General features: G+C 43.8%; 1 protein-coding gene across 3 annotated transcripts in view; it reads right to left on the bottom strand.

Annotated features, from left to right (window-relative positions):
• Window positions 1-725: 725 nt before the first annotated feature.
• The window catches only part of Nfyc (nuclear transcription factor Y subunit gamma), a 69,496-nt gene continuing 45,107 nt past the window's right edge, over window positions 726-25,114 (bottom strand). For all 3 annotated transcript variants that reach the window (XM_048434554.3, XM_048434555.3, XM_048434556.3), the window contains exons 4-10: window positions 22,382-22,495; window positions 16,606-16,701; window positions 11,733-11,906; window positions 8,160-8,318; window positions 4,929-5,036; window positions 2,540-2,599; window positions 726-1,548 (exon numbers count right to left, since the gene is read on the bottom strand). In XM_048434554.3, the coding sequence (XP_048290511.1) occupies window positions 1,429-1,548; window positions 2,540-2,599; window positions 4,929-5,036; window positions 8,160-8,318; window positions 11,733-11,906; window positions 16,606-16,701; window positions 22,382-22,495 (831 nt within the window). In that variant the 3' untranslated portion in view covers window positions 726-1,428. The remainder of the gene's footprint in view (window positions 1,549-2,539; window positions 2,600-4,928; window positions 5,037-8,159; window positions 8,319-11,732; window positions 11,907-16,605; window positions 16,702-22,381; window positions 22,496-25,114) is intronic.

Genomic DNA, 25,114 nt, shown 5'->3' with positions numbered 1-25,114 from the left:
ACTCTTTCCTGATTTTCCTGTGCCAATGCCCACCCTCCCGTGCAGGTTTGCAGTGAACTATCTGTGGCCAGGGGATCCTAAGAATACCAGGCCTGAGCTGGAAAGGTCTAGAATCAGCGTCTTCTCTACACCTTATCCTTTGAGCTCAAACCCCAGGGAGTTGCTGGCAAAGTGATCTCTGCTTCTCCTGGCATTCGGCTCACTATCTTCCCCGTGACAGCAAGCCCAACGACGGTTGTAAATAAAAAGACAAAGACATCATAAAGATGGTTCACTGCTGGCCCTTCCTGTTGCCCCCGTTCAGTGGACAGGAAGCAAGTTTTGGCCACAGAAGCCCTCATGGGATGGATGACAAAAAGCTATGGCAGATCCAGGTCTTTGGTAATTGGAACTACAGCAGACAACGGCAGGAGCCACTGTGTGCCACGGAAGATTGTAGAGATTTCCTGGGGTCCTTGTTGCTGGAGGAGTCAGTGAGAGATGTCCCCATGACGTCACGCAGTTGTCCACTTGGATGAGAAGGAGCCTTGTTCTGATGAAGTCATAGCAAGACAGTCTGAACCCACATGTGTTGCATTAAGTTCCTTTGACTCTGAACACCTGCCCCTCACAAGTGGTACACTTTCCCTGACAGCCAGTCTGAAAACAAACCAGCTTTTCCAGGCCTCTCCCAAGTGAGTGGTCGGCCCCATGAATGTCCCCAGACACAGAAACAGACTCTCAAGTACCTAAAAGGAGATTTATTGCATTTCATGCAGTTTGAAGTCCATGCAGCAACGGAGATGAGCACAATCTTTAATGTATTCAAAAAATAAAATAGTGGGCAGAGCAGAGCACAATGTCCTAGTCTCCTTGGGTCTGGGACAGGAGGGCTGGGGAGGAAACCAGCTCTCTGCGAAGAATCAGTTCATGGCCCACAGGCAAGGAATGTTTCCATGGCTTCTGGATGCGGAGGGATCTGGGTTAAGGGGCAGACAGCAATGCTGGTGGAAAAGGTCTGACCTGTTCAGGACAGAACTGGCAGAGTGGAAACCCTGTGCACCTCTAGGAAGAAGGAGCACAGGCTGCCCCTTAGCAGCGGCAGTGTGAGCCCAAGCCAGGAAACAAAGACAATTATTTCCTCAACCACACACTTCATGAAAATGCCATAAATATGTTATTTAATATTCGCATTTTATAGCATTGGACACACAGCTCAATATATTGAAATATTGATTCCTTGGAGACAAAAATGAAAAAAAAATAAAAAATATTGCATCTTTCTGTTGTAGAATCTTAGTCCCCAGGCGTGGAAAGTAGTGCACCAGTATCAGCCTGCAGGAGGCACTGAAGTCCCGGGTCCTCTGATGAGGGAGGTTATGTCCCCATCACCTGGGGCTCTATGGCAAATATTGTGTTGGGTGTCCTTGGCCTTGCCAGCTCAGGCCCTCAGTCTCCAGTCACCTGAGGGGTCTGCCCATCGGAGGGCTGGTTGGCTGACTGAATGAACATGGGCTGGGCAAGGTCTTGGCCTGCAGGCATGGTGACTTGCTGGATCTGGTACAGCTGCTGCAAGGGGTAGAGAGGAGAATGAGGTCACTCCTGGGATAGAAGCAAGCAGTTCTCTGTAGTCTTCCAACTGGAATGGGTCCCAGACACCTTAACTAGTAGAGGGAAGGGGGAGAGGGAGAAGCAGCAGACACAGGAGGCAGCAGCTGCCATGGGAGGTAGTTTAGTGGACTGGGGAGTTGCACTTCCTGTGCTGTCACTTCTCCGTGCTCTCCGGATAGTGCAGAGCCACACCTGCTGCATCACTTTTTGCTCTGACAAGTACAAGCACTTAGCCATGGTACCAGCACCCGGCAAACCAGGGGCCACACTTCTCCTTTCCTCCAAGGGCTCTATTCAAGGATGTAGCCTGGTAATAAAATTATACGCCAACCAAGCCCATCAGAGAGAAGATAAGTTAGGGCTGCTCAGCCTGGTTTCTCAGGGTCCCTGGAAAAAACCATCCACTGGAACCCTGGCCCAAGAGTCTAGCACTGGTCCTGGAAGAAACCAGAGAGCCAGAGTCTGACTCTCCTCCCTTTGAGCAGCAGAGAACATAAGTTAGAACATGCCACCTGTCTCATCCTCGGTGGACCCTGGGACCATGCTGTCAGGGAAAAGCAGGTCAATAGAGAAGGCCCCTCTCAGGGATACAAAATGCTCAAAAGGTCACATGTTTCTTTATTTGAACTAATCCACATATCTAAGTATCTTGGTTTAGGAAAAAACAGTCTTAGAGGAAGAAACAGAAAATCTGCAGTCTAGTGCTGGCTCTGTACCAACAACTAAGTGAGCCCAAAAGAGGCACATCTGAAGGGTGGCAGTTTGGCCTATATAACATTTAACATATTTTGTTCTTTTTGTTTCTTGGCTCACACAGCCTGCAGATCTAAAAGACCACTACTTGTATTAAGAATGTTCTGTCCACTATCAGGGAGTCAGACAATAGACCTACCATCCAAACCAACATGCCATCTGCATCCCTAGACCCCAACTCAGGCTGGGTCCCTACCTGTCCATCTGTGAACTGGCTGAACTGCTGCTGTCCTTGCTGGACTTCTGTCTGTGTGATCTGTGGGAAGCAAGAGGAAAGAGCAGGCATGTTAGCTGCAGGGTCAGTCTATCACCCACCACATGAAGACCGAATGACACAGGTTTACAAAGTGCTCAGAATGAAGCCTGCCACTGAGCAGGTGCTTCACAAAGAACTGTAAGCAAGAGTCTCGCCCAGTTGCCTTGCACTGAGGGCTTGCGAAGATCTGGTCTCATACAGGAACACCATAACCACCCTCTCCCCTCAGGTCTGAGGTTCAATAAGGCCACACAGCTCCTCAGCTTTAACATAATATTTATGGCTTTGAATAGAAGCCTTAAGAGTTTATTTTTCAGTCAGTTAAGGCAAACTGTAAAATGAAAGGCAAAGCAGTGAGTGCTCCGTTTCGTCCTTGGAAGGTGGGCTCCAAACCAAACTCATATCAGATTATGTGACTGCAATATGAAATACACTAGTGAACAGCAGACTTGGCCTTCGCAGTCCTCACAGTAGCAAGTCACGAAGCACTTCCCCCCCCCCTCCCCCGACACTCAGTGTGCAGCAAGAAAAACATTTACCCCACAAACTTCCCATCTTACTCAAGGACTTCATCCTGACAAGCAGAGCTGCATAATATGATGGCAAGTGCTGGGCAGGGCTGGGAAAGCTGGATAAACTGGGTGTATGCATCTACATCTGTGGAACGCACAACTTGCAGCAGCCTCTGTACCAGCTTTTGGAATCATCAGAGCCAATCTCTCAGGTAAAGCTTGCCCTCTCATGTGTCCTTATAATGGCCCAAAACAGCTCCTGCTAGCCTACCAAGGAGGCTATAAGGACCAAAATGGGGCAGATAAGAAGGGTTTCTTATTATTGCTTATTCTAGGTCTGTCTCCTACTATAGGCCTATAAGCTGCTTGATAATAGTAGCTATGATTTATCTATATACTACCCTAAAACAAAGTCAGTCTTTAGGATAAACGAATAAACCTGAGACATACTGACAATTCTCACAGACTAAAGCCAACTGTGCCTTGAAGCCAGCAACACTGCTATTTACCTTTAAATCACATGTATTTTATCTAGCATTCATTCAACAAACATTTATTGAGCACCTACTAGGTACCAAGCTGTAAAATTTACATCATGAAGATTTTAAATGCCCTCAAAGAATCCACTTCTTTACTCTCCCCTTCTCTCCACTTTCTGGCTTCTACTGCCTAAACTGGCAGTGGAGGAACCACAAACCCTTCTCACTTCCTTCTGCTTCCATGCCACAAAAAGGCTTCTTGGATCTCAAGAAAATGACAAAAAAATTTTACATGCTTTTAAAGAAAATGTAAACAGGGAAATGGGCTCATGAAATAACCAGTCTTTTTTGGGGCGGGGGGGGGGCACGGTTTGAGACGGTTTCTGTGTGTAGCTTTGGTGCCTGTCCTGGAACTACTCTTGTAGACCAAGCTGGCTTTGCACTCACAGAGATCCACCTGCCCGTCTCCCTAGTGCTGGGATTAAAGGTGTGCCCCACCACTGCCCAGCTGCATAACCAGTCTTGAGAAGTGTCGCTGAGACCCAAGAAACTAATGGAAAGTCTAGGTCCATAGACAAGCAAATCGCAGGGATGGAGAGGGCCCTTTAACAACCCCAGAGGTGATGTGGAGCTCAGAAGCTTACTTTTGGCTCATTCCTCACATTTTCCTAAATGAGATCTTTGGAGACCTGCTCTAACTGAGCTCTGTCACCACTGTCAATAGATACATCACCAGAAATGCAACTGGGCCAGACGGGTCCAGCTCTTAAACGATTGCTGCTTTTTTTGGGTTTGAGGCAAAAGGATCCATTAACAATACATCCCCTTCACCACTGTCCCCATCATCTGCAAATGACGACCACGGCCCTTAGGCTCCCAAGGCCTGGAGTAGGTAGTTCCTTTGGTACCTATGACTTACAGTCTTCAAGACTGTAAGGCAGGGACACAAAGGGTGATTTCTCTGGCTGAGTCTGTCTACAGAGTAAATTAAGCTAAGCATGCTTTCCCAAGGGCACAAGAAATACCAAAACACAACTGCCATTGGGGCTTAGGGTAGAACACAGTCTGGTAACTACGCTTCCTCCAGCCTGACATGTAAGGACCCATACCCGGCCTCTTTTTGGTATACACTGTCTGTGCCTTTTCCCCTCAATAGCAAGATGTTAAGAAACACAGTGTGAATCCATTTGTCCAGTCAACCCCATCTGCTCCTGGGTACCACAAAAGGGTTTGGGGTGACTGGTTCTTGCTGAAGGACAAGGTAAGAAGAATTATGTTCCCAGCAGTCTCTTTGCCAAAAGTTGGCCAGCAGATTCTTGCCCCCTCCAGTGTACATACCTGTTGGGCATTGGTGGCAAGTGTCTGGATCTGTCCCTGAACGACTTGGGTGCCTGACACAGGCTGGGCTAAGCGGATATACTGCAGCTGGCCAGCATTCAGTTGTACCTAGGACAGGGTAGAGACAGAGACCACAGCAGTCTGAGCACAGTCTCATATAGGCACCCTTTCCATGACCAGATTTAGGAATTGCCCATGCCCTGCAAGACCCTCAAAGAAGCCTACCCTGAACAAAAGCCCTTTAAAACAGAAGTCAGAACAAGAAAAGCACCCCACCCCCACACAAAAAAGCATGCCCTAATATGGCCACATGCTCATCTGCTAGCAGCTGGCTATTTGATCAGAGCTGACCTGAGGCTTTTCTGAGACTACCTAACACTTCAGAATGACTGGGCTTCAAGTGCGGACCTTTCTTGCCATCCATCCACTGTCAACAGTTCCAGGGTTTGCCAGGTGCCCCAAACAGATGGCTGTCAATTCAAGTCATTCAACTCATCTTGGAGGAAAAGCCTGGCCCCACTTTACTTTCTTTGTCCCCAAGATTCAGGACCAGTGTGGGTGGGGGATGTCTGTGGACCATGAAGATCCCTTATGTGCAGCTCTAGCTTCTGGCCAAATGCTCCCCAAGGGAAGCAGAGTCAGTAAACTCTCACAGAAAACCCTCACTAAGGAAAGCAGAGCAACAAAACTGTCCCCAGAGCTCTTCGTGCTTACAATGGAGCCTCAAATGACACAGTAACACCACAGCCTACACTGAACTGTATGCTCTTAGAATTCCTCTGTGAGCAGGGGATGAAGGGAGGAATGAAGACAGTTACTGAGGTCTGTAGCTAAGCAAATACAAAGGGTAATGAGGATGGTGGCTGCGCACAGGCACAACTTAGGGGCTGAAAGCTCCTGGGAGCACAAGGTAACTTGATCTGTCTCTATCTAGGGACCCAGAAAGCACCCTCCTGGCTGTTCAGCTTGCTTCTGTCACAAGGAAGATTTCCTCAGACACATACATAGTATTATATCGCTATACCGGTACATGCGTCTTCCTGGCTTTTAAAAGCTAACTCCATTGCAGAACCCTCCTTCCATGAGGAAAATGCTGACAGAGGGTAAAGCTGCGCCCTACATGCAGTGCTACATCAAATGTTTTTCTGCGATGCTGACCTCAAGGATTTGAACCACCAAGAAAAATGGAAGTTTGTTTTTTTTTTTTTTTTAAAGACACAGGGGTCTCAGGCATCTCAGGCTGGCTCTGAAATCACTATATAGCCAAGGCCTACATTGAACTTCTGATCCCCCTGCCTCTACCTCCGAAGTTCTGGGATTACAAGCACGCAGTTTAAACAGTTGGGTTCAAACCAGGGGCTTCATGAAAGCTAGGCCAGCACTCCACCCCTAGCCTATAACTCAGGTTCATGGTCAAAATTCTAAGACATAGATGTTAAAGATCTGGCTTGATGGAAATGCAGTGAGTGTACCATGACCTGCACCACTTCATTCCTGAGCTGAGAGGAGCTGTTGGGAAACTGTGTCCAGATTCCTTTTTACCAAGTCTATACTGCAGACTTCAGTTGACATCAAGCCACTTCTGTGGATCAAAGTATTTGGAAATTTCATCTGCTCAGACTGACAGTGATCTAGTCAGAAGTCACCAAAGACAAGCCAAAAATCCTATGGTGAAAAACTAAAACCTTGTCCCAGGTCTAGGTAAGGCTCCTAACAGTCACAAATATTTAAGATTTTCTAGTGGGAGGTAACACCTGCAGAAACTCCCAGGGCAGCCACGTGGTTCCAAGTGGTTGTGACAGAAGAGGCTTTGCTTGTTAGGCTTGAGAAACCCAGAGTTGCCCTGATCTTTAGTCCTTCAACAACAGGCCTGTTGCTCCTTGTGGCTTTGTCTGGCCCAAGTTCCTCAGCAAACAAGCCTCTTCCTTTAGCTTTTGTGAGGGAAGTAAAGTCTCTGCTTTGAGGGTCACCACTATTACAAACCCTGCTGAGCAGCCTCAAGAGTCTAGAAATGTCAACTTCTGAGAGGGTATCTGAGAACAGTCAAGATCAACTACTTACAAGAAGATTCTGGACCAATGGTTTGTTCCATAGAGGGAGAGAGTTACTACTCGAAAATGGGAGCTATGGTTAAATGGCCTTGTTTTGGCTCATATGAAGAATCAGAGTGAGACATACTTACAAACTCTACCTTCCTACACTTATGCTTGGTCTGTTACCTCTTAACTTAAGAAAAGTTCCCAAACTGAGTAAAAGGTACTCTTTGGGTTTTTCTTCAGAGAGTAAGTAGCAAAGCAAGTCCAAGTCCTATCAGACTCCGTCTCATGGAGGGCTGTTCTACTCTTTCCCATTTTGGTTGCAAAATGATCAATGTAGAGTCTTTGCAAGTGCTAAGACAGTTTTTTGTTTGCTTGTTTGTTTTAGATTTTGTTATCTGTTTTTTGAATAACATAGCTCAGCTGCTCTTCCATGACATGGGTTCAATTTCTACACCCACAATACTATTCCAACCATCTCTAACTCTAGTTCCAAGGGATTCTATGCCCTCTTCTGGCTTCCACAGGTACCAAGTACACATTGCTTGGATATGGTACACAGACATACATGCAATGAGAATACCTATATGTATAAATTAAAAATAAATAAAAACAACTAAGAAATGAAATTCCTTTAGGCATGCAAGAAGCAACAGCTTACAGTAAAGGAATGGGTAAGTTCAATGAATACCATTCATTTTTGCTGCAGGCTCCCCTGGGAACCAGCTCATGAATATGCAACAAGTATATTTATGGCTTTCCCTACATATCTCCTTCATATTCTCTGCTAATTGAAAGATAAGTCTGGGGATGGTGAAATGGCACCTGCCGACAAGTCTGATAACACAAGTTCAATCCCCAGGACCCACTTGGTGGAAGAAGAGGTTCTGGTGCCCAAATTCCCTACCAGACCAACACTAGAAAATCTCATCCCACAAAGTTGGCCTGATTTCCACATGAATACAAAGAAGCATACCCACCCATGCACAAATAAATAGACATAATAACAACAATAAAGACAGGTGTGAGATAGAGCTACCATGATTTCTCTGTGTAGGTGCAGGAGGGGAAGAGAGAAGAGCTACACCACAGGTGAGGCAGAACCTGAACTGAAGCAGAGTGGAAAGGAAACAATGGACAAAGCTGGGTGTGTGATGGGAGAGAAGAGTTCGGGTGGGGGACAAAGCAGGCTTACCGGGATCTGCTGGATCTCTCCAGTGTTGGTGATGATCTGCTGCATCACCTGCATGGTCTGTCCAGTGCCACTCTGGGCCTGTTGTGTTTGACCCTGAGGCTGGGCCTGCACAATCTGCACCTGCTGACCTTCTCCGACCTGCATTGTCACAGGTGTGCTCTAGAGGGAAGAGTCAAGAGAGAGATGCTTGAGTTCTGGCTGAGCACCTGAAGAAGTGAAATGGGAACACACACACTCTATTAATGCTTAGATCTGTCACCCTCTTAACATGCAGCCCAGTGGGTCTACACCATAGCTAGAGTTAAGTCAAACGAGAAACGAGAAAGCCAAATCAAGTTTTAGGTTCACAGTGCAGAATATCTGCCTTAGTCTAAGTTTAAATGCCTGGGCTTCAAATGCTGTAACTCCATAATCCCTTGGTGATGGCAAAGTGCATACAATATAAGGGGGGGGAAATTCAAAGCAATTATGATAACTCATACAAACAAACCCATGAAAAATTTAGAGCAGGTGAATTTGGAGGGCACAATGAAACATAAAGTGGAACCTACATAAAAATTATATTTAGGGTTCTAGACTATGTCATAGGCATGAAAGACACTAAGAGAAAAAGCACACAGGCTCACTTCTAAGGCTAGGGCTAGTGCATGCAGGCTTTCACCCACTTAAATAGCACAGTGAATCTTGCCCAACTTAGTCAGACAGTTGCTACAGACCACAGAGCACAGCTTCCCGCAGGAGAGAGTGAAGACAACTCATAAAAGCCTACCCCATGGGGGCTGGAGAGTTGGCTCAGTGGTTAAGAGCATTGCCTGCTCTTCCAAAGGTCCTGAGTTCAATTCCCAGCAACCACATGGTGGCTCACAACCATCTGTAATGAGGTCTGGTGCCCTCTTCTGGCCTACAGACATACACACAGAGTATTGTATACATAATAAATAAATAAATAAATAAATAAATATTTTTAAAAAGTCTACCCCATTCAAAAAAATTCAGCAGAGCAAGAGCTGCAGTGGTCTAGAAATCTTGATCTAGGGTTAAAAAACTTCTGCCTTATGTCCATGACTTGCATTTGGCAGCTTGTCACTATGAGGAAGACTCTGAATCTTAAGACCTCAGCCCTTAATGTGACAGAAGAACGGAAAGAAATGAACCCTGTATGTCTGTCTTGTCTGGTAGTGGGAGTGATGGCAGATAGGTGGAACAGCTACACCTGTATTCTCATCCCACTTCAGACATGATCTTCCTCCCTCTGAATTAAGAACTTTGCCAATCAGATGATACTGGGAAATCTCAAAAGAATCATGGGCTTCAAATAACATCGCTTTTCTGATGCCAACTCATGACTGTACAAGTACCCCAGACATAATAACTTGGTAACTAAAATTATAAGGACGGAGGGAGGGGGAGGCTAGGAACTATAGAAGAGATTACTAAGTACGGAAAAAGTACTGAAAACTGGAAGAGGAAAGGATAAATAGTATTCTCAATGACAGTATCCTTGGTGGGCCAGCACACCACCAAACACCTCTTTGTCTATCATGATCATCCTCCACCTGCCTATCCCACACCAAGAGAAGTTCCCAACTAATACAGAAAACACAGAATTCACTTCACCACAGTTCTGTCCAACTTTGTCATAATGTATATTTTATCTTAGGGAACATACTTGCACTCAAATTGAAGCAGTCTTTACTACTCATTCATTATGGGTCCGGGGAGGTGTGACCCAGTCCCCAGTCCCCAGTCCCCCTGAAGCAGCAAGACAGCAAACAGCTTGAAGGGACAAACTTCACCAACCTCACAAAGCTTTCTCAGCTCCAAGTCTAGCAGGTCTTTGTTGGCAAGGAAGACAGATAAAATTTTTGCTGACCCCACCCAACAAAAAAAAGCATGCTGCCAACTCATCAACCCAATTTTGGAGAGGATTTCCAAGGTATTTCTAATTCATTTCAGGAAAATGAGGGCTCATGTTAGCATGGCAGCTGTCAAATCACCTACAGTGTCCTGCTGTAAGCACAGCAGCCCTGGGCTTTTTGGGATAATCAGCCAATCAGGGCCAGCCCGTGGCAGTCTCTCTTTAAGTTTACCTAGTAAAGGGACAAGGCTTTTGGCAGGTAAAGCTCTCTTGCTAAAGAGGCATAAGCACAAGCCAAAGAAGTTGCCTGAGGCTTCAGGGTGCAGTGAATGCCTGAGGCGAGGACTGGCTATAATCAGCTTTGAACCTTGCCTGCCTAGCAGTGTTGGACATAGAGAGAGCACTCAATATATTTCTATTTTATGAATAAATAAATGAACAAGGAATAAACCTTAAAGTCAAAATTAATATTTAAATCCATCCCACCCCAATGTTTTTCTTCTAGACAAACTTAGCTCTTTACCAGAATATACAAGGTTCTTCAGAATGTTTCCTGGACTTGCCTAGATATCTCCAAGCTAATTATATTCTCCCACCACTTCCTTTGCTGTTTTTCACTTTTCTGTCTGTTTGCTTGCTTGTTCTGAGACAAGGTCTCATGTAGTTGCAGCTAGTCTCAAACTCCTAATTCTCATACCCCCATCTCCAGAGTGCTGGGATTATATGCATGCGCCACCATCTCTAGCTGCTTCTCATTGTAAGCCTTCAAGCAGCAGTACCATGCTTTCCCAGTGTATTAACACTTCTAGTGATCCCTCTACGAGTCACATTACTCCATTCAGGGGCCTCTAATCACCTTTTCCACCAGTTCCTCACATCTTTGATAGGGACTCTGTTGATAACACTGTATATAATTCTAAGGTTGTCTTGCCTTACTTATCCCATGTGGCGATACAGCTTTTAAAATATTTGTATTCCCAATTAATACTATTGTGAATTCCTTGGAAATCAGGATTGTTTTATTCATGCTTATGTCCCCAATACCTAGCATAAGACTTTACTCACAGAGGATGCTCACTGTTTGATGAATAAATAAAGAAATGACTGACAGAATTTGGATTCAGAGCTCACAGAACTGAGTCCTCTGCAGCCTCTCATGACTCCCAACGGATGGTACTGCTCTCAACAGTACTATGGGGGAGAAAAAAAAGTCCTCTGATTACTATTGTCAAAAGAGAAGGTCACCTGACACAAATACAGTAGGACAGAGAACTGTCAGAAAGGAGAGCTCTGCAAGCTGGCAATAATATTGCTCTCCCCTTTATGGGTACAAATTCCATCCTGGTATGGACAGATAGCAGGTGTGGAGTCTACTGAAAAGACCTTTTACAGACATCCCACTGCTGTTCATGGGTGTATTAGGGAAGGTTTTTTTTTTTTCCATCTAAAATGTCTGAGTTCACATGTCTGGGATCCTGGAGAACATCTTGTCCACTGCATTTTCCTCATCTGACCTATGAGGAAAACAGGGTCCAGAGAGATTAGGGTGACACTTGGCTTCGGTGACTCAATCAGAGGAAAGCTCAGGTTTCCAGACATCAAATGCAGCACTCTGTAAGGATGTGATGGCCTCTCTCTGCACAGCACACTTTCCCCACCACCCAAACCTAAGAGGCACTGTTGTGTTAGGCTGGTACCCTCTGCAGCTCACAGACCTGACCCTGCTGAGGTTGTGCAATGATGATTTGCCCAGGCTGAATTGTAGTTGTGGAACTGGTGGTCTGCTGGCCTTGCTGCTGTCCCTGGACCTGGACAGCAGTGGGCTGCTGAGCCAGCGTGAAGTAGTACTGGACAGGCTCCGCAGGAGTCACAGACTGGCGCACCTCCTCCTGTGGAATGGAAGGAGATTCAGGTAAGGGGAAAAAAACCAACTCAGCAACTGCCACAGTGAATTTCCACTCTTCCCACAAACAGGCTATGTGCAGTTGCCTGCCGAATGCTGAGCTCTCCACATTTGCAGTCAAAGGAAAAGGGAATGTGAAGAGACCAGTTGTGCTAAATCAAACTAAAAATAACAGCTTCTATAGGCTTCACAGAACATACAGCCAATTTTCTGAAGCACCGAGTAATCATCCATTGTGTGATGAGCTGCAAACAGGCAAATAATTACCATAAGCAACAACCACGTACCAACAGAGCTTATCAGTAGATTCTGACAAGGCTGTGATCAGAGAACAGTGCTCCCTGCCAGCAATAGGAAGGTACTACCCAGATTTACTGTCTCCAAGTCCCATAAAATTATGACAGCATCCCCCTTTCCAGGAGGGACATATGAAGAAAAGTAGAAATGGCTTTTCCTGGGCTCCAATACCAGAGCCAGCTTTTCATAGCACACTGAAAGCTCCGTTTTTACCACAGGTGGTCTACCACAGCGTCACACCTGAGTCTACTTGTACTTAGCCACAGAAGTACAACCCAGGGGGCCTGATGATAGCTCTCCGCTGGAATGCTGCCGTGGCTGACTAGAGAGGCAGCATTCTGTCCGATCTGGTGGGTGAAGAGATTGTTCTTCAGCTGACGTTTTCCATGGCAGAAGGAGTAAACAACCCTCTCCCAGCCACCTTGAGCTCACAGCTGAGAGTGTAGGATGTTTACACACACTACAACATGGTTATAGCCCAGGGGTTGGTGGGCCCCTGACCACCCACAGAGAACAGCATCTCATTCCGAGTGACCTGTGACACATGGAGTCCCTGTCTAGGACAACAAAAACATTCAACCATATGGGCTGAGTAAAGATACCAGCTAATTTTATTCACATCCTTATTTAGAGCTAAGTCTATCAAGTTTCGGAAGAGATACTTCCACAAGGTACTGGGCCCTTCTGAACTGCTCAATGCTCCCCAACGTGTGCTTCCATGGCACTGTCCTCACTACAAGATTGTATACCTGCATAGCAAACTAACTGCCAGATCTGCTCAAATATAAGTCCCATGAGGGCAAATACTGCCTCTCTTGCTCGTTACTGTTCCTGGTACTCCCATACAGGCATTGGTAAGTGCTGCCTGAATGATGAGACTTTTCTGAATGCATCCTGACTATAGTCAAATTCTTCTGAACCCAGCAGCTACACCGATACCTTTAGAGGACAACACTTCCACTCTTCTAAGTCTCCCTAAGATCCTGTGACCACATGTGTGTAGTACTGGGCTGAGTGCTTTTGTATTTGCCTGTGGATACTGTAACTGGGATCATGGACAGCTGGAAACCTGAGTCTTATATAATGTCATCCCAGACCAGGAAACAACTCCTAACATTCTTGATAGCTAAGCAAGTCTTTAAACAGAAGCTGACCTTCTGGGCTAATAATGTATTCTGTGCTTCAAACCCACAGTTTCAATCCTCAACATAATTATGCAGAGGCAGAAGTAGCAGGAGTGCCCCCTTTATTTTCATCTACGCCTCAAATTCTAGAATACCCTAACAATGACAAAGCCAGGTCCATTTCAACTCCAGCTTCTTTTTTATTTTAATCAAATGTCAGCCGGCAACCATGTCTTGGCAGGAATAACATACCAATACCTTTTTGAACCATAAAACTGAGACTAACTGCTCTTTCTAAAGCTGTAGAAATAAGTTTGATGTGTATCCCACCACCACCACCACTGAGGTTTCCCTTTTTGTTTTATAAATAGGAAGACCAGATTTGACAGGTTAAGATCTTGGCAAGGAGAATATTAAGACCTGAGAACGCAGACCAGCTGATGGCAGTCAGGCAGCTGGGGACACTAGAACTTCCTACCTTTGATCTGTGGCTGGCTCTAGGAATACCGTTATCAAACACCGAATGTGTTTTTGTTTTAACAAGACAAATAGCAAACTATTTAATACCTCTGCCAGAACCCAAAATACCGAAAGCACGTAGGTAGCTTCTCCTATGCTTTCTACTGTATCCTCTCAGGCAATAACGAACTAGACAGTTTCTAGGACACTGTTGTCAGGACAAAGCACGGCTGTTTTCAAATCACTGTGACAGAAGAGGAACAAGTATGATTTCTTCAGTTTTATGAATACTCATTCTGCAAATGGAGGTCAAGCCAGCAAGAGAATGATTATGCTTGATATAAAGAAATGAGTGGGAAGACAATGACATTTCAATGAGCAGGAACTTTCAACTCATAGCTTAGTGGGGAGAAGTCAGCCCTCGACTACCTTTTACTGCAAACAGCCCAGTCACTTCCACAGAAAAAGAGAGATTCCAAATCATCTCTGAGAAGTCAGGACCTTAGATCACAATTCAGTATTTCCCTTTCCCAGGTATAACCGCACCCTGAGCTCTATGATCCCTGAACGACTGGGTCAATACAGAATGGGGTACTTGCTTAATATTAGCAGGGGTGTTTCCAATGCTAAGACTGAAAACCAATGCCAGTGAACAAATAGCATCACTTCACACGGCCATCACTACACTGATGAGCAGCCAGCTCCAGATCCAGGGGAAAAATATGCATTTGCTTTAGTGGCAGAGCAAACCCCTCCTTCAGAGGTGTGTTTTGGAGAGTAGGCACTTTTAAAAGGACTTTAGGAGGTGCCAGCCAATTTGGAGCTTGGGAAAACTTGTCTACAGAGAATTAAAAACTGCTATCTTAGAATTTCAGGCCAGCTTTCAGCAGTCTCAACCTTTTAAACGCCAGGCAGAAGTAGTCCTGAATAGGATGCCAATCAATAGTTCAAACACCTACAAAGAACTAAAACCTGGCAGCATAAGGAGTGTTCCTGCTGGATACTCTTTAAAGTGAGATGCTTTAAATCTCAGCACTCAAAAGGCAGAGGCAGGTGGATCTCTGAGTTCCAGGACAGGCTAATCTACACAGAGAGTTTAGTCTAGCCAGGGATACACAGTGAGACCTTGTATCAAAAACCTAAACCCAGAGCACTTCAAGTCTAACATCCTGAAGGACAAACTGAGACCCAGAAGGGCAAAGAACTCTGGAGGAAGGGAGAAGACAGTGATTCTCAAGCTGTGGGTTGTGAACCCTTTTGCAGTGGGAGGACAAACAACCCTTTCACAGGGATAACCTAAGACTATTGGAAAACAGATATTTACATTATGATTCTAACAGTAGTAAAATTAGAGTTATGAAGCAACAACAAAATAATTTATGGTTGGGGGTCAACATAACATGAGGAGCTGTATCAAAGAGCTGTGGCATTAGGAAGGCTGGGGACCGTTGCGGTAAAAAAACCACCCTTCTCTTTAGTTCTCCATTCATCAGGCAGCCCACAGTGAACAAGGAGTCAGTGCCGTAAGAGCAATGCCTGACTGCAGCACAGATGTTACCGCCTTATTTTTAAAGGGAGCTCCAGGTGGACACATGGGAGCAAAAATCCAACAAGGAAAGCAGGCTCATGGTATTGTTAGCTCCAAAAGAAGAGAGGCAGTTTGAGTTTTGTGACTTCTCAGAGAGAAAGGAAGCACCCCAAGAAGAGGAGTCAAGTCCAGGGCACAAACCTGTAATGTCTTAAAGTCGATGCGCGCAGCTGGGGACGACTGTGGCAGCCTGCCGCTGTAAACATCCGACTGAAAGCTCTTCTCAACACCTTACAGCTTCCAGTCAAGGATGTTTACAGTAGCAAAGACTGCCCAGAAAAAAAGGAGCTTCAGTGAGGCACACCCTGCTCCCATAAAGGAGGTGACCCAGGGCTTGCTAACTCAAACCCTCATGAAGGGTCAGAATTAATGTCAATTAGCTACCCAGTTCTCCAACACATTTTCTGACTGGTTATTAGTACAGGTCAGCATGGGGAGAATGGTTGTCATTAAATGACTATGGACAGCATACTACAAAATCATTTGTTAAAAACACTTAAATTTTATGAACAAAAACAAATCAAGCAGAACACTGTATGGCTTTGCTTCTTCAGGGGCTCTGCCACTATTTCCCAAATGTTCCACTAAACCTAGTGAATCATGTGAACTGTGTGCCTGAAACAATAAGCTCTATAGGATGGGTCTATTACAGTCACAATGGAAAGTTACATGCACTCAGATTTGAACAAAACAGTTGGTGTGAGCTCTGGAGGTGAGCAGGCAGAAGAGAGGGCAGACACTCAGTTCTTGTGATTGAAAAGAAAAATGTAAATGGTGTTTCTAAACTTGGTTGGACACTAAAGCATCTGGGAACTCTAAGGCTCTGAATTGGTGACTGGAGGGTAGAGCCAAGGCACCACGTAAAGACACAACAGACTAAGGACAAAAAGTCTCTTACTCCAATGCCATTATTTACAGAGAAGCTGATTCTTAGAATCTGAAATCTGCCTGGCTGAGAAAGCTTTAATTTTGGATCAAGAGATCTTGAAATGAGTTCATTTCACTGTTTCTGACTGAAGTCTTTAACTTTCACTGCAACAGTACCCCAAGGCACTGAGTTAAAAGCACCCATAAATGAGGAGAAGGAAATGTTGAGGATGATCTGGGCTAGAGAGGAGAAACAAAAATAGCGAATGCCTTTGGAGGGTGGGAGGAGCCCTCAACAGCAGTGTGCCCAGGCCCTGCAGTCAGCAGCTGGGCATGCCCTCCCTGCTCACCTGACGCTTTGGAGGCTTCAGTTCATCTCTTGGAACAATGTCGATGAGAAAGTCGAACTGATCAAATTTTGTAATTGCCATAGCAATATCATTCCTCTGCAACAAAGAAAAACAGAGTTTAAAAACAAAAACAAAACAAAACAAAAACCAAATGTAGGAAGAATATAGTTCTTTTGGCTTTATTATCTTTCAAGTAAGAAGACATGACTCCCCTCCATGCCCCATTCCCAGAATATGGGATTAAACCTAGGGCCTTGCATATGTTGGGCAGGTGTTCTTCTACTGAGCTATACCCCAGCCCAAGGAGATGACTTTTAGGTTGCACTAAATATCTGTAGGTGTGTCTAGAGCTAAATAAGAACAGCCAAACTTGTATCAGACTTGCCTGACAAAAATCAACGAAAGAGATACACACATCTCATGTTCTGGGACAGGACACCTGAGCCTTACTCACTACTGTTTCTGCTTGTTCTGGTTTCAAGGCCCTCCATAAAGTTGTCAAAGTACCATCCTCCAGCTAATTCAGGTAACAAAACCAGTAGTCTCAACTGGCATTCCGTGGTTAGCAAGGTTAGCCCAACATTCATTCATATGTCCCTTTTCAAAGTCTATCCACTCTTTCTTTTCCTTTCTTTTATAGGCAATTACAATTGAATTAATTGATCTTTGTATGTTAGCTATGGTTTTTAGTTTGGAATTCAAGATTGCATTGCTTAGTTCAATGCAGAGTTTAAATCTGAATTTTATCCTGAGTGTTCAAGCCTTATTTACTAGGTTGCTGACAAGAATGTCATAACATGCTCAGGTGGGCTTTCTCTTCAAGCCTGACATTCCTCCTTCCTATGAGTTTAATATATGTATCTTAATATGTGTAGTTCATTGAAAGTTTTAAAGGAAAAGAAAAAACACTAACTCAAGTGTATGATATACTCAAGTATGTAGAGGAAAGTAAACTTTAAAATGTATTTTTTAAATAGATCACTTTGACAGGTGGTGGTGCACACACTTTTAATCCCAGCACTGGAGGCAGAGTCAGGCGGATCTCTGAGTTCAAGGCCAGCCTGGTCTGCAAAGCAAGTTCCAGGACAGCCAGAGCTACAAAGAGAAGCCCTGTCTTGAAAACCAAAAATAAAACAAAACAAACTAATAGACCACTTTATGGCTGGATGATGTGTGAGGTTTGATAAATCAGAGAGTAAATTTTTTTTGTTTTCTTTTTAGTACACAGCACCCCGTATTCCTAGACAGCTTCCCATCAAAGTATTAACTAGTCCCAACCCTGCTTAGCTTCCCAGATCAGAAAAGATTGGGCGTGTTCAGGAGTTATAGTGGTAGACTAGAGTAATCCTCAGCAACCTCTATATTCTACTTCTTAAGCAAAGGGGAGCCATCAGATTGAATAGGAGGGAAGAAATTTTATATCTGTCACGGCCCCAAGCCACTGAAACGTAAGCCTCTACTCTACTCTTCTTGCCAACCACCAACTTGATAATAAACCCTCCTAAATGAAGTAGGGCATATCTTAAAATCTGCCAGAACTCATCTGAGTGTAAGAGTGTCACACTCTTGATGATGTCACCTGTTCAAGTTAAGTAAACAGTTCATCTATGGACGAAATGAAGGAGAAAAAAGAAACGGTAAGACCTCCGAACACACACAGAACCCCAATATTTTCTGGAATCTTAATATAGATATATTTTAAACTGATCTTTTCTGTCTTTCTCATAGCCTAGGTCGGCCTTGAACTTGCTTTCTAGCCAAGGATGACCTTGTACTCTGGAACCTTCTGTCTCTACCTCCTGAGTACTGGGATTATCAGTATTACTATCCCATCTTACTGTTTTTTCTTTTAAAAAATAACAATTATTTGTTTTGTGTTTCATTTTGTTTGTTTTTCAATATAGAGTTTGTGGTGGTTTGAAAGAAAATGGCCCACAAAGGGAGGGGCTCTATTAGGAGGTGTGACCTTGTTGAAGGAGGGTGTCACTGTGGGGGCGGGCTTTTGAGGTTTCTTTTTCTCAAGCTTCCCTGAGTATGACAGTCAGACGACTTTCTGCTGCCTCTGAGTCAAGATGTAGGACTCTCAGTTCCAGCATGCCACCATGATGATAGGATGAACCTCTAAAACTGTAAGCAAGCCCCCTCAGTTAATTGTTTCTTTTTATAAGAGCTGCCATGGTCATAGTATCCCTTCACACCAACAAAAACCTAAACTAAGACAAGGTTACTCTATGTAGTGTTGGGATTAAAAGTATATACCACCACACCTATATCTTAACTGTGCCTTTCCTTAAAAACAAAAACCTGTTTTGTGTTTTGTTTCATTACTTTTCAACACAGGGCTTCTCTGTGTAGCCCTAGCTGACCTGGAACTCACTCTGTAGACCAAGATGGCCTCAAACTCAGAGATTCACCTATTTCTGCTTCCAAGTGATGGGATTAAAGACATGTGTCAACGTTCCTGGTTTACTATGCCTTTCTTAATATTTTACTGAGAAACTACTCACTTCAGTGAAATACAGAAATCTAAACAGTTTGGATTTATGAATGTATACACCTAGAAAGTTGACACCAGATAGATTTCTGTTCCTAGCAACCCCTGCAGCAGAAGCCACACAAATGGTTATCACTGGAGGTGATACTACTTTAACACCAGACCCTAGACACTTTCCTCTAGGTTCTTTAGTTTTAATAAAGTTTTAAGCTTTACTGTGTTATATGGAGCAGTAATTGTTTTATCCTGAATAGTGATCCATTAGAATTCATTTATGTATTTCTGACGGGCTCCTGAGCCATTCCCAGTTTTGAGTTATTACGAAAAAGGTTGTTATGACTACTCTTATGTAAGAATGTCCAGATTTCTTCTGGATGCAAACCTAGGAGCGAATGGCCATGTCATTGTAGTCGTGTGTTTACTTCTAATCCAAATAGCCAAGTAGGTTTTCCAGAGTAATTACACCACTCTACATTCTGACCAGGAATGATTTTTAGATATCTAACTTCTACACCGATACTTAGAATTGTTTCTCCTTGATTTTAGGTTATTTTAGTGAATCAGACCAGTATCTCATTGTGGCTTTAAGCTGATATTCACAGATAACAGGCTTACTGACCATCAGCTTTAAAAACTTTTTTATTACTTGTAGAGGGAACACTGCAAGATTGAGCAGGCTATGGTATGAGTGTAGAGATCAATGGACAGCCTGTGGGAGTTTGTTCTCTCCTACCATGGATTGAACCCAGGTTACGAAGGGAGGGAGGGAGGCAAGGAGGGAGGGAAGATGTGTACATGTACATGTGTGTGTGTGTTTATGTGTGTGTGTGTGTGTGTGTGTACACGCGCACTAAGTCATCTTGCCAGGTCCAATCAGCATCTTCTATAAGGAGACTGTTCAAGAGCCTTTCCCCATTTTACTTTTCAATCTGAACTGATCTAGACAGTAGCTTTTACAAGATCTTCCTAGACATATAAAATTACTTTAACCAGTATAATTATGTAATTTCTATATGCATATTATTCTATAGAGATATGTAAATACAACACACACACACATCAAAGAGAGTGAGAGACAATGTGCAGGTACCACATACAATTTTTAAAAGCTTAGCATTTTGAACCATGGCTGGGCATGTTGGCACAAGCTTATGATTCTGGCACTTGGGAGACTCAAGAACTCCAGACCAAGAGTTGGAGAGATGGCTCAGTGGTTAAGAATACATTCTGGCCAAGCTATGGTGGTGCACAGTTTTAATCCCAGTACTTGAGAGGCAGAGACAAGCCGATCTCTGTGAGTTCGAGGCCAGCCTGGTCTACAAAGTGAGTTCCCGTACAGCCAGGGCTAAATAGAGAAAAACTGTCTCAAATCCCCCCCCCCCCGCAAAAAAAACAACAACAACAAAACAAAACAAAAAACCATTCTGGCCAGGTATAGTAGTGCACGCCCTCTAATTACAGCACTCAGGAGACAGAGGCAGGAGGATCTCTGTGAGTTCGAGACCAGCCTGATCTATAGAGCAAGTGCCAGGACAGTCAAGGCTACACAGAGAAACTGCGTCTTGAAGAAAAAGAAAAGAAAAGAAGGAAAAAAAAGAATACATTCTGTTCTTTCAGAGACTCCAAGTTTGGTTTCCAGCACTCACCTATAATTCCAGCTCCAAGGGATCCAATGCCTTCTATACAGACAGACAACACGCACATTCACGTGAGCACAAACACATACACCTTTTTTAATAAGCGGGGTAGAGGAGATAGTTCCAGAGCAGTCTGAACTACACAGAGACCCTGTCCCAAAAATAAATAACCAGCAGAGTACACAACATGGTATGCATATGTGTACATGCATACACAGGCCAGGGATCAATATCAGTGTCTACGTCAGTCCCTCTCCACTTTGATCTTTGGAGACAGGGTCTTTCACAGAACCTGGAACTCACTGACTTGGCTAAACTGGCTAAAAAATAAGCTTCAGGTATCCACCTGTTTCTTTTCATGTCACAGAAGCAAACTACCATGTGTGGCTTTTTACATGAGTTCTGCAGAGCTGAACACAAGTTCTCACTTACATGACAATCACTTTACCTACTGAAACATCTCCCAATCCTTTTGATTTACTGATTTTTTGAGATGAGGTCTTACTGGGTAACTCTAACTTGCCTGAAATTTACTGTGTAGACCAGAATGGCTGCAGACTCCCAGTGATCACCCTGCTCTGTTTACTGAGGCTGGAATTACAGGCTTGCACTATCATGCCAGATATAAATCTTTACACGCAAGTCTACCTACATTAGAATGCAGATTTACAAGGATGTGATCTGTGCCTGTTTTGTACACTGTTAATCTGTAGGGCCTCCAGCAGCGCCTGCCACATTGTAGGTGTTCAGTAAACATTTCCCATTAGAAATGAGCACACACATACACTCCCAATTTTGTAAGTAAAGGAAAATGAGAGGAACCCACTGGCTTTATTAAAAATACTTCCAGGGTTTGTTATCAATCACATCCTTTCTGTTGTATCTGAAAAACCATTTCTCTAAGGCAGTAAAGTTTCTCATGTTGTGGTGATCCCCAACCATAAAACTATTTCATTGCTACTTCATAACTGTAATTTTGTTACTGTTATGAATCATAATGTAAATATCTCATATGCAGGATATCTGATATGTAACTTCCAAAGGGGCCCAGAGGTTGAGAACTGCTGCTCTCAGGGCTAGTTATAGCTGATGGAAAGGGTTTTGGGTATTGTTATCAGCAAGGGTTCTACATACAATATAAATGTCAACTTGCTAAGTTAAAAGAAAACACAAAGACAGGGGGATCTCTGTGAGTTCAAGGTCAGTCTGATCTACATAATGAGTTCTCCACTAACCAGTTACTCAGTGAGGCCCCAATCAAACAAACAAACAAACAAAAAATCTAGCACAGTTAGTAAGGCCTTGAATTCTTTGTGGGATTGTCTTTTTCTGACAGCTCCAGGCTTCCAACCAGAAGTTACATCTTCAAACAGACAAATACTGGATCATTTGAGCCTTTGCTTCTATGTAGATGAACCAAGTAAAAGGGCGTTCCATCAATGAGTTGTGAAAACCATGTGAGACCTGGAAACTAACATTCTTAGAAAGAAAATACCATCATTGTGTCTACAAAGTATACCTGTGTTCCAACAGAGGAAGATCACAATTACATATGGCAGAGGCATCAGTTCAAAGCATAGAAGAGGAAAAGGTAGGCAAAAGCAGTGTTTGCTCTAGTTTTTTTCCCAGTGTGAGTCTACATTACCTGAAGGGTACGACGCTTGTTGTCCTCTGTGTGGATCCAGGCTCGAAGAGTCAGCTCAGTGATAAAGATCTGGGCTGCCTTGGCAAAGAGCACAGGGGCTTCTGCACTGATCATCTGGAAGAGATTGTCGGCCCACACTGTCAACCACCATAAAGAATATTCAAGTCAGTCAGTTTTTTGCGTCAATGCCTACTTTGGGACAAGAGCTAAAAAAATAAGGTGATGGCCTCTGGAGAGTCCAAAGTAAAATAAATCCCTGGGTAGGGGTAAGACAGGTAACAGAAAGAAAGGAAGGGGAGGCTGCATACTTATCTAGTGCCTGCCATTGCGAGGCGCCATCCATGGTGTTCACTTTTTGCCTTGTTAGTGTCTCCTGTAATATAGGCCAGATTCCTTAGATGCTTGGTTCTCACCTCCCAATGCTGGGATTATAGGCATTAAAACAAAACAAAACAAAAAAGCCTTCCTAACAGCCTTATATATATATAAAAAAAACAGGATTAAAAAAAGTAAAGTAATGGGCTGGAGAGACGGCTCAGCGGTTAAGAGCACTGGCTGCTCTTCCAGAGGTCCTGAGTTCAATTCCCAGCAACCATATGGTGGCTCACAACCATCTGTAATGAGATCTGGTGCCCTCTTCTGGCGTGTGGGCATATATGCAGGCAGAATGTTGTACACATAATAAATAAAAAATCTTAAAAAAAAAAAAAAAGTAAAGTGATGTGGCCACAGCTACAGAACGAGTAGGTGGCAGAGCTTAGATTCTAATTCCAAAATTCATTTGAGGAAAGTTTGGGTGCCAATGGATTGGGATAAAAATCTCACAATTTTCACCTTTCTGGCCTTTATTTTTCTTAAAGTAGGAAAACAAAACTAACAAACAAGCAGACAAAAAGCAAAGATAAACTTCTGGTGTTACTAGGGGAAGTAAGAAGCGGTCACCTGTGTACCCAGCACAGTGCCTAAAAATACTAAGCTGCCTTAGTATGTCTGACTTCCAAATTCAACCAAAGTTGTAGAGTTACACAGATGGGATGTGTGTGTGTGTGTCTTTAACTATATATATACTTAAAGACATATAAGACAAGAACTGGGATCTTGGTTCTACCAACACAGGTGGTCATTTCACTCTTGTGCACACTTCCACAGCTGTAAAATGGGAAGGCATGATGGCACACGCCTAGAGTATCCCAGTGCTCAGGAGGGAGAGACAGGATAACCAAAAGTTCCAGGCAAAGCTAGGCTACATAATGAGGTGACACCTGTCATGACAAACAGATTACTTATCCCATAGAGTTATTCAAGGAATGAAACTAGTAAAAGGGGAATATGAATGCAATACGAACTGTTAGTTGTCATTGAAAATTCAAAGACAGTTCACATTTACAGAGAAGTGACTAAGTTATTCATCCCTGAGAATCATAATCAGAGGTGAACTCATAGGGGAAAAAAGGCCTACAAGGATTTATCTTCTCACAAGTGTAATTCATTCATGGCTTGTTTTGTTTATTTATTTAGTTTTGTTGGGGGAGGCAGGGTTTCTCTGTGTGGCTATCCTGGAACTTGCTCTATAGACTAGGCTAGCCTGGAACTCAGAGATCTGCCGGCAGCAGCTCTGCTTCCCAAGTACTGGGATTAAAGGACTGTTTTTAAGGTCAAAATATCAGAAAGATACATGTGGTTTAAATGAGAATGGCCTCCATAGGCTAATATATTTGAATACTTGGTCCCCAGTTGGTGGAACTGTTTGGGAAGGATTAGGAGGTGTATCTTTATTGGAGGAGGTATGTCACTGGGGGCATGCTTTAAGGTTCCAAAACCCATACCATTACAGTACCTCTGCCTTGTAATTGTATCTTAAGATGTCAGCTCCCAGTTACTACTTGTACTATACCTGCCTGCCTGCTGCATGCTCTCTGATATAATGGTCATGGACTCTAACCCCCTGAAACTCTAAGTCCTTTAGTCATGGTGTCCTAGCACAACAAGAGAAAGTGACTAAGGCAGTACAATATCATCAGTAGAACTTTCTCACAGCTCAGAAAAAGACAGAGACTGCAGCAAGACACTGAGAATAGCAATGTTCTGTTGAATGATACAAACAACCATTTAAAATATAAAAACAAAAGAATTAGGGGAAAGCAATGAGTATGGCTTGTACTCACTCATAAGTGGATGATATATTAGACATAAAGCAAAGGATGACCAGCCTATAGTCCATGACTCCGGAGAAGCTAGGTAACAAGGAGAACCCTAAGAGAAACATACATGGATCCCCCTGAGAAGGGGAAATAGACAGGTTCTCCTGAGAAAATTGGGAGGGGGAAGAAAGGGAGGGTAGAAAAGGAGAAGGGGAGGGAATGGGATGGTCGAGATGGGGAAAGGACAGAGAGTGAGAGCAAGAAAAGCGATATCTTGACTGAGGGAGACATTATGAGGTTACAAGAAACCTGGCACTAGAGAAATTCCCAGGAATCCAAAAAGATGACCCCAGTTAAGGCCCTAAGCAATAGTGGAGAAGGTGCCTGAACTGGCCTTGCCCTGTAGTCAGATTGATGACTATCTTAAATGTCATCATAGAACCTTCATCCAGCAACTGACGGAAGCAGATGCATAGATCCACAGTAAAACACTGGGCCAAGCTCCCAAAGTCCAATCAAAGAGAGGGAGGAGAAATAACACGAGTAGAGGGGTCAAGACCATGATGGGGATACCCACAGAAACAGCTTACCT

The sequence above is a fragment of the Myodes glareolus genome, chromosome 3 (genome assembly GCF_982192425.1).
Source record: "Myodes glareolus chromosome 3, mMyoGla1.1, whole genome shotgun sequence".
Lineage (NCBI taxonomy): Eukaryota > Metazoa > Chordata > Mammalia > Rodentia > Cricetidae > Myodes > Myodes glareolus.
This window is presented reverse-complemented; position numbering and strand designations above follow the sequence as displayed.